This window comes from Hemiscyllium ocellatum, chromosome 3, assembly GCF_020745735.1.
Source record: "Hemiscyllium ocellatum isolate sHemOce1 chromosome 3, sHemOce1.pat.X.cur, whole genome shotgun sequence".
NCBI classification, from domain to species: Eukaryota; Metazoa; Chordata; class Chondrichthyes; order Orectolobiformes; family Hemiscylliidae; genus Hemiscyllium; species Hemiscyllium ocellatum.
The window spans coordinates 135,127,729-135,145,744 of record NC_083403.1 but is presented as its reverse complement, the minus strand read 5'-3'; the positions used below and the strand labels follow the sequence as shown (position 1 = coordinate 135,145,744).

The window sequence follows — 18,016 nt, the reverse complement described above, 5'->3', positions numbered from 1 at the left end:
AGCACATCAATACAAAAGTAAACAGCAGCAACAGCACAGTAAAAGGTGAGGAAGAAAATTTCACTATAATCAAACACATCATTTCAAACCCCGTGGGTTTTGCCTGTTGCCAGAGCAATACAATTCAACTCCATGTGTTAGGGAGAAGAGTTTATATTCTGCAGTTATGATTGTTACTTGCATAACTCATGATTACACTTGATTCTTATAGAAAGCACTTCTTTCTTGTCTGGTTTTCCTTCAGCTCAAGCAGCCAAGTTTAAATTGGAAATATATCCATTTAAAACAGTGGTCTTCCTTTTTTCATACAGCCTTTCATTAGAAAATAAGCAACTTACCCAAACTATTGTGACCATTTTGCATTGAAGCACCAGTGCGAGTAGTTAACCTGAGAAAATTACAAAATAAGAATATTATTATGGTATGGAAGGAAGATTTATTCTGAATTGGTAATAGTACACTAAGGGGAATATCACTACATATCTTGAAATATTCATGAAAACTGCATACAGTTTAAGCCAGTTTCTATTAAAATATGAAAAGTAACAATAATTTTGATAAATTGCTCTGGAGATTGAAAGCACCTCTTCCACCCTTTAATGGTTTCAGTATTCATTTTACTTACAAACAACAAGTCCAGCAATATTTCAGTCTCTGAACCACTTCTGAGCTGGTTTATATTTCTGCATCCTTCTCCTGAATACTTTGAATCAACCTGTTCAAAGATGTTATTACACACTTCTTCCTGGAGTCGGTGGGACTTGAACCAGGGTCTCCTGGCTCAGAGGTAAGAACATGACCGCTGCACCACAAGAGCCCTCGTGCATGTGTCTCCACCACTTGTCAATTGGTAGCAGATCTGCTGTGTTATTAATTCTCTTGTGATGGGGTTAACAAGAGCTTATTAGAATGGCAACTGAATTCACATTCGGGCTCCAAGAAGAAGCGAGAGGTTTTATAGAAAGAAATCATGTCAACTATGCAGTGTAAGTACAATTTGCTTGTGATGCTAACAATACAGAAGATTCAGCTGCAGTTGCTATGGTTATCACTGGTACTCATCAGTGCTGACAGTGCGTACAGCTGTGTTTCCTTTTAACCGACAGCAACTTGCATGGAAGTTAGATGAGTGGCTGAAATGTATTAAACAAATTCCACATACGTACTTAAAGCAGTAATTATTTATTATTACTGGCACCTTAAAGAGTGTTCATTCATTAGGAAAATGTATACTGCAATTTGTACATTTCAATGAGTTGGAAGAATTGAATATAATTTGATCATAACAAAGATATAAAAGTCATGAAAGAGATAAAACATAGACTTATTTAAATAATAAATGAAGAAAGAGTTGAATATCATGAAAAATAAACAATAAAGGCAGGCCTCAAAATAGCACAGGAGAGAAATTTTGAGGACATCTAATCTAACTTAAATCATTAAAACTATTCAAGTTTTTAAAAGGAAGCAAATAGTGAATCAGTATTTCTACTGGCAAACAAACAATTTAGAATGAGTACTAGAACCATAAAAGAATAAGCCAAGAGAAATATAAGGCAAAGGTTGTCAATCCCAGTGAGTTATTAAAGCTGAGAAGCAAAAAAAGCTTTCAAGCATGGAAGGGAAATATAATGAAGGAACTAGAGTTTAGTTCTGAATTAGGAACCAAATTATTATCACCTGTGTCCAAGTTTGAACTTCGAGGTTAAAAACAATCTTCCTCTTTAAACTATACAATTTAGCATACTGATATTATGATGGCCTCTCAGGTTTTCTGATAATCATGAGGATACAGAGAGTTAGGAATGCCTCTCACCTGGACTGCCTTGTTGAGCTACACCAGTCTTCTGCTGGACCACTGTTATGTGGACTGCGCTCGGTTGAAAGATCACTCGAAACTGGGTCAGCATTCCTTCGCCTCAGTTTTGCCGGTGGTTCCGTCTGGCTGTCACTTAAACTTGCTTCATCATTACCAGCATCCTGCTGTAAAAAGATAATATTTTGCTTTCAGAAAGTTAAGAGAATGTTTGCCAAACTTTAATGGGTGAGGAGAATAAAAGTCTACATCTAATTATTAAATTCACATATTCATGCCTGCAGCCAACAAAAGTATAGGAATGGTTGAAATTCCCATCCCAATCCCATCCTTTTCAACATTTGCCAGTGAAGGACAAATGCAATTTACAAGCATGAAGTTATATGATAGCAAAAAAACCAAAATGAGAAATCTATGCAAAATGATTAGTTAAGAAAAGTAATTGGAAGTACAGAAGCAATATGCATTCTATCACTAATATATTTCTCTTTAACAGGTAAAGTCTTGTCCAAAGTTGCACCCCAGACCCCAGCTGTGTTGACACATAGAATAAATGGAACCCTCATTATCTATTATGCTTTAATTTTATACATTAATCTCTTATGTGGGACTTTGTCAAGAGCCTTCTTAAAGTGTCTGAGGAGTCACAAATGGAGCTGAACACTGCACAATTGTCAGAGAACATCCCCTCTTCTGATCTAATGATGGAGGGAAAGTCATTGAACTGGTGTGTTGTAACATCCCTGAACAGAATAATTAAAATTATATTGAGGAACAAGGGCTCTTATGGTGTAGTGGTTGTTTCCCAACCTCTGGATTAAAAAGCTCGGTTCAAGTCCAACCTACTGCACAGCTATATAAATAATAACCATGAGCAGGTTGATTAGAAAATATCTACCCTGAGGATCTAGGGCTCTTGTGGTGCAGTGGCCGTGTCCCTATCTCTGAGCCAAATAGTCTGGGTTCAAGTACCACCTGCTCTAGAGGTTTATCACAATATATTTGAATAGATTAACTGAAAATTTCTACAAGGGAAACTCCTACATGGTGATATCTGGAACTGAGCAAACTGACCTCGATGGCCACAGCCACCATCCTTTGTGCCATGGATGACTCCAACCATCAGAGTTTTCCCCCCAATTCCCACTGACTAGTTTTGCTAGAGCTCCTTGATGCCCCACTAGATCAAATGTTGCCTCAATGTCAAGGACAGTCAGTCCCACCTCACCTCATGAATTCAATTCTTTTGTCCATATTTGAAAAGGCTATAATGAGGACAGGAGATGATATTTGTCCAAGTCAACCTTTATCCTTCAACCAGCCTTACAAAAGCAAATCATCAAGTTGTTTCTTTCAATGCTGTTTGAAGAACCTTGTTTTCAGTAAATCGCTTGCAAGCTGTAGACAAATTATTTCCACCGGTGACTTCATGCCTCCAATTCTTTTCTTCAGTCTCATGTAAGATTTTTATTCAATATGACCCTACCTATGAAGCTGGTGTAAAGGCAGATTTTATGAAAACCACAAAGTCAGAATTCCGTTTGATCCAAACAGATGATCTGAATGTGGAGCCTCAAACAGAAATACAAGAGTAGCCCGATTTTCTTTATCATTATTAAACCAAGACAAATACCAAAGTTTAAACCTAAATATAAATAGAATTATGCAACCCCAAGACATGATAATTCAGTAAGGTCTAAATTGGATTTTAAAAGTCGAAGACAAGTACCTTCACTGGTGAAACCACATATGAGGTAGTGTGTACTGTACTGATCTTCAAGGAAGGTTACAAATGGGTTGGAAGCAGCTTGAAGGAAGTTACTGGACCAATATGTGGAATGAATGGGTCACCTTATGAGGAAAGGTTGGACAGGCCAGGGTCATTTAGAAGAGTACGAGGACTACTTGAATGAAATATGTTAATGTTAATAACATATGCCAAGGACTAAGGTAGGGCAGATGTGAAAAGTATGTTTCTTCTTGTGGGAAAATCTTGATCTCGTGGCTCACTGTTTAAAAATAAGGTGCGTCCCAGTTAAAACAACAAACAGATGAAATTTCCTCCGAGGAGTGTGTTTGGAATTATCTGCCTGAAGTAGTGTTGGAGACAAGTCTTCGAACAGTCTTGAGGCAGAGGTGAATAGATTACTGTTAAGCCAATGAATGAAAGGTTATCAGGGCTATGTGGAATTTGAAGTTACAATCAGATCACCCATGATCTTATTCAATAGTGAAGAAGGCTTGAGGGGCCAAATGGTCAACATACACTTCTTGTGTGTGTTTGAAGTATTGCTAATTCATTATCATTACTAGAAGATCATGTGTAAGTAGTTAATATTTTTACCCTAACCTGTTCAATTTTACTCCCTTTCATATGCTACACTTTTTACTGCATTTTGTGTTTAAATTGCCAATTTCAGGTATCAAAGTCTATCAATTTGGTCATAAGAAAAGCAATATAGCTTTTTGATTATACTGTGGCATTTTAAGTACAAAACAACACCATTTACTAATTCTTTCTTCACAACCATAACGCCAAACCATGCTAGATCCAGAATTACTTTAAAGGAAAATGCACCATACAGCAATGAAAGAGCAATGGTTACCAAATCCCAGAAGAATCACTGTCCTAGAGTTGAATAGGTTACAAACAAAGACCTGAAGTCATATGAGACAAAGTAATACTGAATGCCATGAGTAAAAAAAAATCTACCAATATTGAGAGTGCTACTCTAAAATGTACTGACAATCAACATTAATGCCTTACTCTGGAAAGGAGAAAAAATAAAAAAGGATACAAAACCTGTATTTATAAGTAGCCAATGTGTATGATCAGGTCCTACAACTGAAATGTTGAGGGATATGTGTTTGCCAGAAAACCAGATATTCCCTGATTTTACATTATAAGGCAGAACCAAATGGACTGTTTTGTGCGTATATTCTGTGAAATTCATGTATCATACTTGGTCTTGCAAAATGAATGACCAAAAAAAAAGTAGTTCAAGAGAACTATTCAAATTTAGCTCTATATGAACCATATTCATAAATTTTAAAACTTTCCAAAAACAATTAGAATCCAGAAGAACCCTGAATTTGTCTCGTGCTCTACAATTATGTTGGCTCTAAAAAATAAACTAGATGAATAAATAAATAACTTCAACTGTAAGAAAGTATCAGTGTTGTAAAAGACCCTAAAGACTTTACAGGTTAAAGGTCATTGCATATGCTTATGAGTGCATATTCCATATGTTTTACAAAGAACTGTATTTTCTCTTATACTCACAAGAGAACAATTGTAATATTAAATATATAATTGCCTAGCTAACAGATTGCAGGTACATGAATTTTGTATTAACATTATTTTTATACAAAGGAAGTAACATAAAAGACTTTCCTGGGATGTCTGGAATAGATTAGACAATGTCTTTTGAGAGTGAAACAGAATTAACAAAACAATTGAGGGTGGAGGTGGGTACAATTACAACATTTAAAAGGATGGGTGTCTGAATAGGAAGGGATATAGGCTAAATACTGACCGATCTGATCAGGTCAGATTGGGATGTCGGATCAGTGTGGATGATTTGGACCAAAGGGTTTGTTTCAGTGCTATAAGTTGATTCCTTTCAATGTTAAGAAGGAGGCTGACATTTTTTCTACTCAATCCTACTACAAATGTGACTCAAGGTTACATATCCATACTTTCCCACACAGGCTGAGCACAAGACCATCACAAAATTTAAGTAGTCATACAAAGAAAAAAGATTCAGTGGGATATTACCTATTAAAATAAATAGGCTGAGCACAACAAAAGAAACTGGAGGGGACACTGCTCATCACTATCCAAGATCAAAATTGCAAGTTCACACTGCAGAATGAAATGAAGCTGCAGTTATTCCATCATGTGATGTGAACATTATTGGCACAGCTAGCATTTATTGCACATCCTTAATTGAAAGTGAAAAAAGGGATAGCGAACCTAGTACAAATACATCAACAGTGCTGTTAGAAATGAAAGAAGCTCCAGGATCTTAATCCAGCACAGTGCAAGAACAGCAATTCTAGTTTCATATCAGGATGGTGCCTCACTTTGAGGAGAAGTTACAGGCTTTTCCAATGCAACTGCTGTCCTCATTCAAGGTGGCTGAGCTAATGGGTTTGCAAGGTGCTGTAGAAGAAGCCTTAATGAGTTGCTGCATTGCCATTGAGCATCAGCGATGGAAGTTGTTTCTGGTGATTGATGGGCTGCTATGTCCTGGATTGTGTCAAGCTTAAATGCTTTTGAGCCACAATCACCAGGTAAGTGGAGAATATTCCATCATATTGTGCCTTTTAGATGCCAGATAGTCAATGAGAAGCTGTGGGGATACTGGAATGGACTTGCTACAGAATACATAGCCTCTGTTGTACTCAAATGACCACAATATGTATTTGACTTCGAGTTTAGTTTCTGGCCACCCCAGGATATTGTTTGAGGTGATTCAACGATGGAAATAGCACCAAAGACAAGAGGAGATGGTTAGATTCTCTCGTGTAAGGGATGACCATTGCATGGCACTCATGTGGCACAAATATTACTTACCACTTAACAGGACAGGCCGTGATGTCATCCAGGTCTAATTGCATACAGATGTAGACTACTTCAGTATCTGAGAAATTGAGAATGGTATACTGAACACTAGTAAGTGAACATCCAACAAAAGGAGACAAGGTCACTGGTGAAGCAGCTGAAGATGACGGGGTCAAGTGCATGACCTTAAGGGGGTCCTGCACTGATGTCCTGGGCTGAGAGGATTGGCCTCCAGATGACCATCTTCTTCTATGGTAGTTATGACTCCAACCAGTTCCCCTAATTCCCATTGACTTCAATATTGCTCAGGTGCTTTCAATGTCAAGGCCAGGTACTCTCATCTGACTGAGTTCAGCTCTTTTGTCAATTATTTGACTAAAAGTATTAATGAAATCAGCAACTAAGTGATCCAAGTGAATCTAAACCTAAACCATATCTACCAAGCATCCTAAGCTCAACACATTACTTCATAATGTATGACTATTCTGACACAGGAAACTATAGTAATTACTTCACTTATTAAAATATTTCACAAGGAATGAGGTGAATAACCAATTACATGAGAACCAGTGTAAAAGTATCAATTTAGCAGAACAAGTAACTGTGTGCGACGAAAATCAGTTAAATCACACTTCCTCCAAATAGCAGAGCACCAGTGTGTCCTGACGTTGAGTATACCAAAACAGACAAGAAAGGGAAAATCCAATTTCTGTAAAATGAGGAACTTTCTCATCACTGAGACCTCAACCATGATCCCTACCAAGTCCCATCCTAAAACTAAAACAACATTGTTTCCTCCTTTTTCAAGCAAAAGTAGTAACAGATTCAATGACATTCTAGAACTTTACTCAAGTAACTACTTTTTTTCATCCAAGTTTACAAATGAAGGGAGCAGAATTTTAATCAATTCCTTATTTCCAAGTCTGATACAATATTTACCAAAGATCTTCATCTTTGATTTAATTTCACCACACGGCCAGCTAATTGCAGCTGAAACTTCTCAAATAATGGCTCACTCATTTTGTAATGTCTAGTTAGCAGCATTATTGAGAAAACTTCATAGAACACCTACAGTGTGGAAACAGGCCATTTCATTTTCCATTTGTTAATTATTACCAAAATTATTAGAATAAAGTTAAAAGTTAAAAATCTATAAGATTTCAGTATCAACAAAGTTTTTAATATTACACACAAATATCCACAATTCATCACTGCATCCAATACCAAATAAAACATGCTATCTAAACCAGGAATTAAACCAACATTAGATCTGTTAATATGCTGAACTCTATCAGTCACTTTTGCCAATAAAAGGTCACATTCCCTTGTAAAGCTGGATGAAGTTATAATCTGTGAACTACATATGAAAATGGGAAACACCCAGTGACATTGTCGATTGCTCAATACCCATATCCCACCAGTGGCTCAAGAGGAGGAAATGGACAGCTGACTTTTTGAAATGCTGGCGGCAGAGGAGGGGCAGTTTATGATTTTCAGTGACAGTGAAGAAATGGTTTTATAGTTTCATCTCATAATACCCTGCAGCTTAGAGGAGAACTGGTTTGTGGTCTTGCATTGCTCTTCTACTACTAGGCGATAGAGATCACATATTTGGAAGGTCCTGCTGAAGCAGCCTTGGCAAATCTTCAGTACTATTGCCAAAATGCTGTCTGGGTCCTTAGCTTTTGCAGCTTCTCGTGCCTTCAGTCATTTAGTGATGTCATGGGGATGAATTAAATCCAATAAAGAGTAACATCTGTGACACTGGGAGCCTCGACATGCCCTAACGATAGATCATCCACTTGACACTTTTGGGTGAAATTGGTTGTAAACACTTCAGCTTTACCTTTGCACAGATGTGCTGCACTCTAATCATACGGGATGGAACATTTGTGTTGCCTCCTCCTTTTATTAGTTATTTAATTGTCCACCACCACTTACAGCTGGATACAGCAGTACTGCAGAGCTCAGATCAAATCCGCCAGTTCTTGGATCAGTCAAAACTGTTTATCACATGCTGCTTCCATTATTCAGCATGTCACCATTCCAGTTTTGTACCTTCACCTTGACACTTGCTGTGACCATGGATTATAAACCCTGATCGTCTGCAGACTCAATAAATCTTTTCAATCCACCATGTGTCTTTTAAAAGATTTATCCAGCCAAACAATGGTGAAAGTAAATTCAGTGGCTGTGTTTTGTTTTGAGACAGAGACAGACACTGAGGCCATGTAATGTCAGGCACAGAGCGATGAATTTAACAAAAAATTGAACTGTAATCTCCTGAGAGTCATCTCAGACTGTGAACGTGACTGGAAAAAACAGACACCAGAGACATATTTTGTCTTCCTCTTTCAAGAATACAAATTATAGGTAAATTAACCCTGATCTGTGCTTGCTAGTGGAAGATGAGTGAGCTGAGGGGCTCATGGTGCATTGCGCTGGAGTACATGCATACACTAGTCTGGGTTTGAGCACTGACAGTCACAGGTGTAAATTCACCCAATAGGTACTCCTGCTTCATTGCTTAAAGGACTCTCACACTGAGTGCTAGAAGTTAGCCAGCCAACTTACCAGTGAAAGAGAAACAGGATTAAAAATGATTTTCTCGCTCAATGCTAGAAGCCAGGTAGTCAGTCAAAAGGAAACAGTATAAATAATATGAAATAACCTTCCAGGCCAGGAATCTTGAAATTGGCTGCTCAACTACTAACATGTCAGTCTTTACTCTTCATGAACAACTAAGATTTAACCATATCACTTTAACTTTTCCTTTTTCTCTTTTTATTTCTAATCTGTTAAGTTATTTCTTGTCGAATTTAGTAACTAATAAATTCTCACTTTGTTAACTCAAGAAAGCTTGGTTAAATTAGTTTCTTTTAAAACAATTTCATTTGGTCAAGGAAAAAGCTATCTACAAAGGAAGCAGGATCCTTTATAAATTAGCCATGATACACAACCAACTGATGGGTCCAGTGAATGAGGAAGGAGGGCCAATTCATCCCTCCCCAGCTAAGAGCTTGACAATGGAACTGTAGTAACTTACAAAACCTTATCTTCGGATTTGGTCACATCACACCTCGTTTTCATCCATGTTTGGTGTGGGTTTTTGGCATTCCGCCCTGGATGCCTCATTAGCCCTAGCTCAATCTCCAGGCTTGGTGGGGATGGTAGACCATGTTGTTTCAGACAGTGGTTGAAGACAGTTGTACCATTAGTACCTCACGATACTCTATTTTGAATTGCTTCAAAATCTGTCCCACTTAGTACTGTGTTCTGTGGCATTACCACCATGGAGGGCATCCTCAAATATCATGAAGGGACTTCATCTCCACAAGGAATATGCAATATTCATTCTGTGATGTTCAATACTATCGTAGACAGAAGCTTCTGTAATATGTAGACTGGTGTTTCCCTCTTATTGGTTCCCTTCCCATCGACTTAGTTTCACAACCATGTCACGTTATCTAACTCAGTAGTGGTGCTACTGAGCAACTTGTGACAGACATTGATGTTTTCCACTAGAATACATTGTATGCCCTTGTCACAGCAGTGCTTACTCAAACTGGCATTCAACATGAAGGAATACTGTTTCAACAGTTGATGAACAGACAGTAGGTGATAACCATGAGGTTTCCTTACCCAGGTATGACTTGAAAACATGAGAATGGGGTGCAGAATCAATATTTAGGACTGATAGGGCAAACCATTCCTGGCTGCATTACACTGTGCCATACCTAGTGGGTCCATCCTACCAAGGACGGTACTGTTGATGTCTGGGGCACTGGTTGTACGCTATGACACAGTACAGCAGCGCTTCACAGGAGGCTATACAGCACTGAGGCTATCACCTAGAAAGGGTACAAAACGTCTGCAAACTAATTTCCCAGCTCGGCGAACATACCCACAAACAACTGCAACAGGAAAAGATTTACTCAGTATATTGGGTGTTACCCCTGGCAATTTTTGGACAGCTTTCAGATGGTTCCAAACACTAGTCTTTGATTTTAAATTTCAGATGAATGAAGAGCATTCTAATCAACTAGACGGTCAAAGTTTTACTCTTCTAATCTCCTGTTGCATTTTCGTTTAAAAGTTGGAAGTACCTGGAAGTCTTTTTAACAATTCTAAAATACAAGTTTAACAGACAGTGCCCAGGTTGCAAATAGGTTCCATTCTGGAGTCCATTCACAAGTAAATTTGCATGCAACACAGAATACAATGCCGCACAGTATAAAATAACCATTCGTAAGAGGAAACATTTGCATGTCGGATCTTAAAAATTATATCCATGTATGGGATCACATTCGTATCAGCATTTGTAAGTTAGACATTCATAAACTGGGAACTCCCTCTACTTCTATGGGGCTATTTACCCATTTGTTCTTTATTTTTTCATCCTGCACATCTTTCCTCATATTTTGCATGTTTCATTGTAACAATCTACTGTTATTCAATCCCTTACTGCATGCAACATATATGTAACTCGTGAATCCTGGCTCCCTGTCAGATCTTTTGACTGTTTTAACTCAAACCACCAATCGTGGGAAGACCGGATAGCAGAAGAGATATTGTTACTTATTGTCAAAAGTTGCCTTTTGGAGCACTGCAAATGTAACAAAAATAAAAATCACTAAACTGTGACATTACACAACAATAGCAAACAGGAATTTGAAAAAACAAATTACTCAAACACAAACGAATGACTTGGGTTTATGATGATATGTCACCTTAATACTAACTATTGAGAGGAACGGACAAAATATAGAACATTACATTGCGCCGATCTGTGGCTCATCTAACCTACACTATTCCATTATCATCCATATGTTTATCCAATGACTAATGAAATGCCCTTAAAGTTGGCAAGTCTACTACTGAGGGCAAGGCATTCCATGCCCTTACTAGTGTCTGAGTAAGGGACCGACCTCTATGATCTGTCCTATATCTATCACCCCTCAATTTAAAGCTATGTCCCCTCATGTTAGCCATCACAAACCAAGAAAAAGGCTCTCACTATCCACCCTATCTAATTTTGATCATCTTGTACATCTATTAAATCACCTCTCAACCTCCTTCGCTCTAACAAAAACAGCCTCAAGTCTCTCAGCCTTTCCTCATTAGACCTTCCCTCCATTCCAGACAACATCCTGGTATATTTCCTCTGCACCCTTTCTAATGCTTTCTCATTCTTCCTTTCATACAGTGAATAGAATTGTATGCAATACTTCAAGTGTGGCCACACCAGAGTTTTGTACAGCTGCAACATGACCTCATGGCTCCGAAACTCAATCCTTCTAATAATAAAAGCTAACATACTGCATGCCTTCTTAACCCCAGCAATGTGGATGGCAACCTTCAGGGATCTATGCACATGGACACAGAGATATCCACACTACCAAGAATCTTACCATTAGCCCAGTACTCTGTATTCCTGATATTCCTTCCAAGGTGAATCATCTCACACTTTTCCACATTAAACTCCATTTGCCACCTCTCAGCCCATCTCTGCAGCTTATCAATGTCCCCCTGTAACCTGCAACATCCTTCCACACTGTCCACAACCACACCAACCTTAGTGTCATCTGCAAATTTATTAACTCATCCTTCTATGCCCTCATCCGGATCATTTATATAAATTGTAAAAAAACACAGTGGACCCAGAACAAATCCTTGCAGTACACCACTCATAACTGAACTCCAGGATGAACATTTGCAATCAACCACCACCCCTTATCTTCTTTCAGCTAGCCAATTTCTGATCCAAACCACTAAATCACCTTCAATCCCCGAAACTGTGTATTTTGTGCAATAGCCTACCATGTGGAACCTTATCAAACACCTTACTGAAGTCCATATACACAATAACTGCTTTACCCTCATCCACCTGTTTTGTCACCTTCTCGAAAAACTCAATAAGGCTAGAGAGGCATGACCTACCCTTCACAAAACCTTGTTCACTATCCCTAACCAAATTATTCCTTTCCAGGTGATTATAAATCCTATCTCTTACAATCTTTTCCAAAACCTTATCCACAACCGAAGTAAGGCTCACTAGTTGATGATTCCCAGGGTTGTCTCTACTCCCTCTTCTTGAACAAGGGAACAATATTTGCTACCCTCTAGTCTTCTGGCATTATTCCTGTAGACAATAACATAAAGATCAGAGCCAAAGACTCTGCAATCTCTTGCTTAGCTTCCCAGAGAATCACTGGATAAATCCCATCCGGCCCAGGGGACTTATCTATTTCACACTTTCCAGAATTGCTAACACCTCCTCCTTGTGAAACTCAATCCCATCTAGTCTTAGAAGAACAGAAGTGAACACTGCTAGATATTTATTTTAGAACTGGTTAGATTAGATTACTTAGTGTGGAAACAGGCCCTTCGGCCCAACAAGTCCACACCGACCTGCCGAAGCGCAACCCACCCATACCCCTATATTTACCCCTTACCTAACACTATGGGCAATTTAGCATGGCCAATTCACCTGACCCGCACATCTTTGGACTGTGGGAGGAAACCGGAGCACCCAGAGGAAACCCACGCAGACACGGGGAGAACATGCAAACTCCACACAGTCAGTCGCCTGAGTCGGGAATTGAACCCGGGTCTCAGGCGCTGTGAGGCAGCAGTGCTAACCACTGTGCCACCGTGCCGCCCACAGCGGTGCTAGCTATACATTTTTTTCCCAACCAGATAGCCAGGGGAGAGAATATACAACAAGTACTAGGAAGATTAAGAATAATAAATTAACACAACATTTTATTTTCCAGAGAGCAAACCTGAAAACAGGTCAAGCAGCTTTTTCCAGTAAATGTAGCTATAAGTGTAACAAAGTTGTCAATGATAAATGTATATTATTAAGAGGGACATTATTTGCAAGCAAAATATTAAAATTTTATAGGCATGACAACCTAGTGCTGTGACATGACCAAGTACCAAGAGCTTTGCAAAGTGTGATAATTCTGATATAGCAAGCAAATCTTAAGGATTTAGAAATATAAGTAGATTTGCCATTGCTGAGCAAGCTGAATGTTTACCAAGAGCAAGAATGTTAAATCAGTACCCCTAGTAATGCTGAAGCCAAATAGTGCAGGCACTGAAAATCTGAAATCAAAGAAGAAACCTGAGAAATACTCAGCAATCAAGTTGCACATTTGGAAAGCGAAACACAGTCAACATTAATTGATTTGAAATGCCACCAGCCTCATGCACTGGAAGCAATTATGGGAATTACGTATACTCAAAAAGCATTCCCACCTATGACATCCAGAAAGGTGGGAAGACAAGTGGTGAGGGTGACTCAGAGTCTGCACAGGGATATAGGCAAGCTAAGCAAGTGGGCAAAACCTTAGTAAAGCAACATATCATGGGTAAGTGTGCAATTTGGCAGGGACAATAGAGGAGCTGAATAGTACTTAAAAGGAGAAAGACATCAGAAAGCAACAGCACAGAGATCTGGGAGTCATCATGCATAAATCACAAAGCTAGCATGCAGGTTTAGCAGGGAATAGAGAAGTCAAATGGAATCTGGGGCTTTATTTGAAGGGAATAGAGTATAAAAATAGAGATGTTTTACCAACACGACTGAGCTTGAGTTGGTTGGCGAGTACATAGAACATAGAACATAGAACATAGAAGGATACAGCGCAGTACAGGCCCTTCGGCCCTCGATGTTGCGCCGACCGAATCCTACCTAACCTATACTAGCCCAATAACTTCCAAATGCCTATCCAATGCCCGCTTAAATGACCATAAAGAAGGAGAGTTCACCACTGATACGGGCAGGGCATTCCATGAACTCACAACCCGCTGTGTGAAGAATCTACCCCTAACATCTGTCCTATACCTACCACCCCTTAATTTAAAGCTATGTCCCCTAGTAACACCTGACTCCATTAGCGGTAAAAGGTTCTTAGTATCTACCCTATCTAAACCCCTAATCATCTTATAAAACCCCTAATCATCTTATAGTAGCTAACCACACGAGCGCTTCACATGGTCAGTATGGGGAACGAACCCACGACCTTGGTGTTATTAGCACCACGCGCTAACCGGCTGAGCTAACTGAGCAACAATTGGAGTTTACAACAATGAGAGGTCACCTTGTTGAAACACACAAGTTTCTTACAGGACTTCACAGGCCATATGCAGAAATACTGTTTCAATTTGGGGGAAAGAAATAACCATAACATGAATTGGTGTTCACAGGTATTACATCGGAACACTGTTGTTGGTACATAAGGGCTTCATTCTTATATGGCACCCTATTTCAGACCACTGCCTCTTGTTAATTTCCTGTCAACTTCCCTGTCTCACACTCCGTATCCCCTGTACACATGACAAACGTTTTCCCTGAGCTCTGTACTTAATTAAAAAATCCATTTCTATTTTCCTATAATTTTGCTGAAAGAATATTTTAAAAACATTAACTTTGTTTCTCTCATCTCCAACAACAGATGCTGCCTGATACACTAAGTATTTTAGTCTGGATTTATAACAGGTAGTAAGAGAAGCCATATTTAATTGTAAGCTTGCCAGATGATTATTTCCTGAGTATTTCAAAAAACATTTCTGTTGACTGAAAACATATTTATTTACAAATCTAAGAACACTTTGCCCTTAGTGCGTTGGACTATCAAATGCCACTTATTATTACAAAATTAAATACCCTTAACCACTGCATACAGCAAACCATGCATTGATTCCAAACCATTTTCTAAAATCTTCCATTACTCAGCAAAAAGTAGAAAGAGCTTGAATTAAAAGGCTTTACTTGAAAAGGTGTAGTCAGTCAATCAGCAGTCCAATTTTTTTCAAAAACATTATTCTTGGGAAGTGAATGCCATCAGCAACTTCAATCCTTGTCCATCCCTGATTGCCCTCAAAAGGAGGTGGTGATGAGCCAACATATACTGAAATTAAGTACACATGCATGGGTACAACACCTTTTCAAACAATTGTATTTTGGTATTATGCAAGTATAGGTAACAATGTCCATTCTCTCCAAATGTTAACAGTATTTAATATGAAATTTCTAAATTTTCAGAAAATCCTGCCTGGACAAACTTTAAAATGTGCCTTTGCATTAATTCCAAGTGATCTGTACTCAGTATGAATTGCTAAAGAAAATAACCTAGTGATGAAAACAGATAATTAATTTCAATAGAAAGGATACTTAGTATTTTCTAAGGATAAGAAGTTGAAAATGTTTTGGATCCATTTCTGAACCAGGAGGCCCTGGTTCAAGTCACACCTGCTCCAGAAGGTAGTAGTAACACCTCTGAACTGGATGCTCTTATGGTGCAGTGATAATGCCCCTACTCCTGGATCAGGAGGCCCAGGTTCAAGTCCCACCTGCTCCAGAGGTGTGTAATAACATCTCCAAACAGGCCAATTATAAAAAAAGATTAAATTTTAAAAATTTATATATTTTTTAAAAAGTGCTTAAAATCAGTAAATCTTCTTGATTTAAAAATTGAAGCTTTTACAAACAATATGCACTGTATTTAACTTTCTATGATCTAGAAAGTGCCATGATCTATCCATTATCAGTCCAAAGTGGACAACCTGACACTTGGCAGATGGATTCCAACTAGAAGCATTGGACTTCATTAACTCAAATACTGAGGAGGCTCAGTCATTCAATATTTTCAAGAGAAGAGGCTGACAGATTTCTTGATGTTAAAAACAGCAAAGAAATGGGGAACACGCAGAAAAAAAATCGCACAATGGCAGAAGGTGAGTTATGATCCAGTTTAATTATAGAGCGGACTCGAACAGATGATTGGAACATAGCAAATAGGAACAAGGGTAGGCCAATGTTAAAGTAGATTACTCCTATGATTGTGCTGTAGGTCATGACAAACAAGTTTTGCAAGAAAGGGCTATTAAATGAATACCAGACAGCAGACACTAGCGAAATACTGAACTATCAGCAAAAACATTTCCAGAGCAAAGTAATTTCAAGCTACTTAATTTCAACCAAAATAAACAACTGCAAATGTGAAAAAAAAATCAATTGTACCAAAAATAATAAAATTACAGAAAGCATTTGTAACTGGATGGAAGTATATTGTAGATAAAAAGCAAACTACAAAATAGATACTAACATTTTTTTAAAACATAAAAACAGTTAAGTCAATGAATCCTAATTTGCTCCAGAGAACTATTAATTACATTTACGTATTTAATCACTAGGAGGAAGTAAGGACTGCAGACGGTGGATATCAGAATCGAAAAGTATGACGCTGAAAAAGCACAGCAGATCAAGCAGCATCCAAGGAGCAGAAGAGTCAATGTTTCGGGCATAAGCCCTTCATCAGGAATGCCCAAACTGTCGACTCTCCTGCTCCTCGGATGCTTCCTGAGCTGCTGTGCTTTTCCAGTGCCTCACTTTTCGACTAATTAATCACTACAAAAACGTGCAGCACAAGTTTTCGAACGTGTGCAATTAAATCAGAAGGAGGAAACCTGGGCATTTGCAATGTAAATGAAGAGGGCAAAAATACAATGACACTGGGGGAGAGAGAGAGAGAGAGGAGAGAAAAGACCCAACCATCTTCAGCTGCTTCATCAATGACCTGCCCTCCAATATTAAGGCCAGAAGTGGGAGTGTTCAACAATATTTACACAATGTTGCACCATTCATGACTCCTCAGATACTAAATACTTTAATGCTCAAATGTAACAAGATCTAGACAATATCCAGGCTTAGGCTGACAAGTGACAAGTAACATTCATGCCTCGCAAATGTCAGAAATTGACGATCCCCAATAAGAGACACAGACAATCTAACCACTGCCCCTTGATATTCAATGTTATTACCATCAGAGTCCACCACTATCAACATCCTCAATGCCCAGAAACTCAACTGGACTCATCGCATAAACACAGTGGCTACAAGAGCAGGTCAAAAAGCTAGGCACACTGTGGCAAGAACTCACCTCCTGACTCCCCAAAGCTTGTCCACCATTTACAAGACGCAAATAAGACGTGCAATGGAATACTCTACACTTGCTTGGATGGGTGCAGTCCCGACACTCAAGAAGCTTGGCACCACCCAGAGCAAAGCAGCCTGCTTGACTGGCACCATCTCCAAACAGGCCAATTCATAGATGGGTGGGTTAGCTGATCTCAAAAAAGTTGATCTAATGGTGGGTTGGGGGGTTGGTTAGGGAGGAGAAATGGAGTAGAACTGATCCTGCTTAAGCTATGATTAAGAAAAATTTAAAACTGGAAGAATTGGGTTCTCCATCTGCAATCTGTTAATTACTCTTTGATGGTGAAAACATATAAACTCTGAGTAAGGAGAAATCAGTCTTCCTGAGAAGTCCTCACATGGTCAACTGTTAACTACCAGAAATACACAATCTGGACAGCAGAAGGTCAAATTTCTAAAAATATATTAAGCAGATGCTGCAAGCATCAGAGAAGTTGATAGGTAGACACTTGATTACCAACGGTATCAAAGATTATCAGACAACACCAGGTTATAGGCCAACAGGTTTAATTGGAAGCACTAGCTTTCGGAGCGTCGCTCCTTCATCAAGTGGTTGGGCCCGAAAGCTAGTGCTTCCAATTAAACCTATTGGACTATAACCTGGTGTTGTGTGATTTTTAACTTTGTA

General features: G+C 38.7%; 1 protein-coding gene across 2 annotated transcripts in view; it reads right to left on the bottom strand.

The window, feature by feature from the left end:
• The window catches only part of atad2b (ATPase family AAA domain containing 2B), a 133,737-nt gene that overhangs the window by 96,147 nt on the left and 19,574 nt on the right, over positions 1-18,016 (bottom strand). For both annotated transcript variants that reach the window (XM_060853661.1, XM_060853667.1), the window contains exons 2-3: positions 1,817-1,983; positions 339-388 (exon numbers count right to left, since the gene is read on the bottom strand). In XM_060853661.1, the coding sequence (XP_060709644.1) occupies positions 339-388; positions 1,817-1,983 (217 nt within the window). The remainder of the gene's footprint in view (positions 1-338; positions 389-1,816; positions 1,984-18,016) is intronic.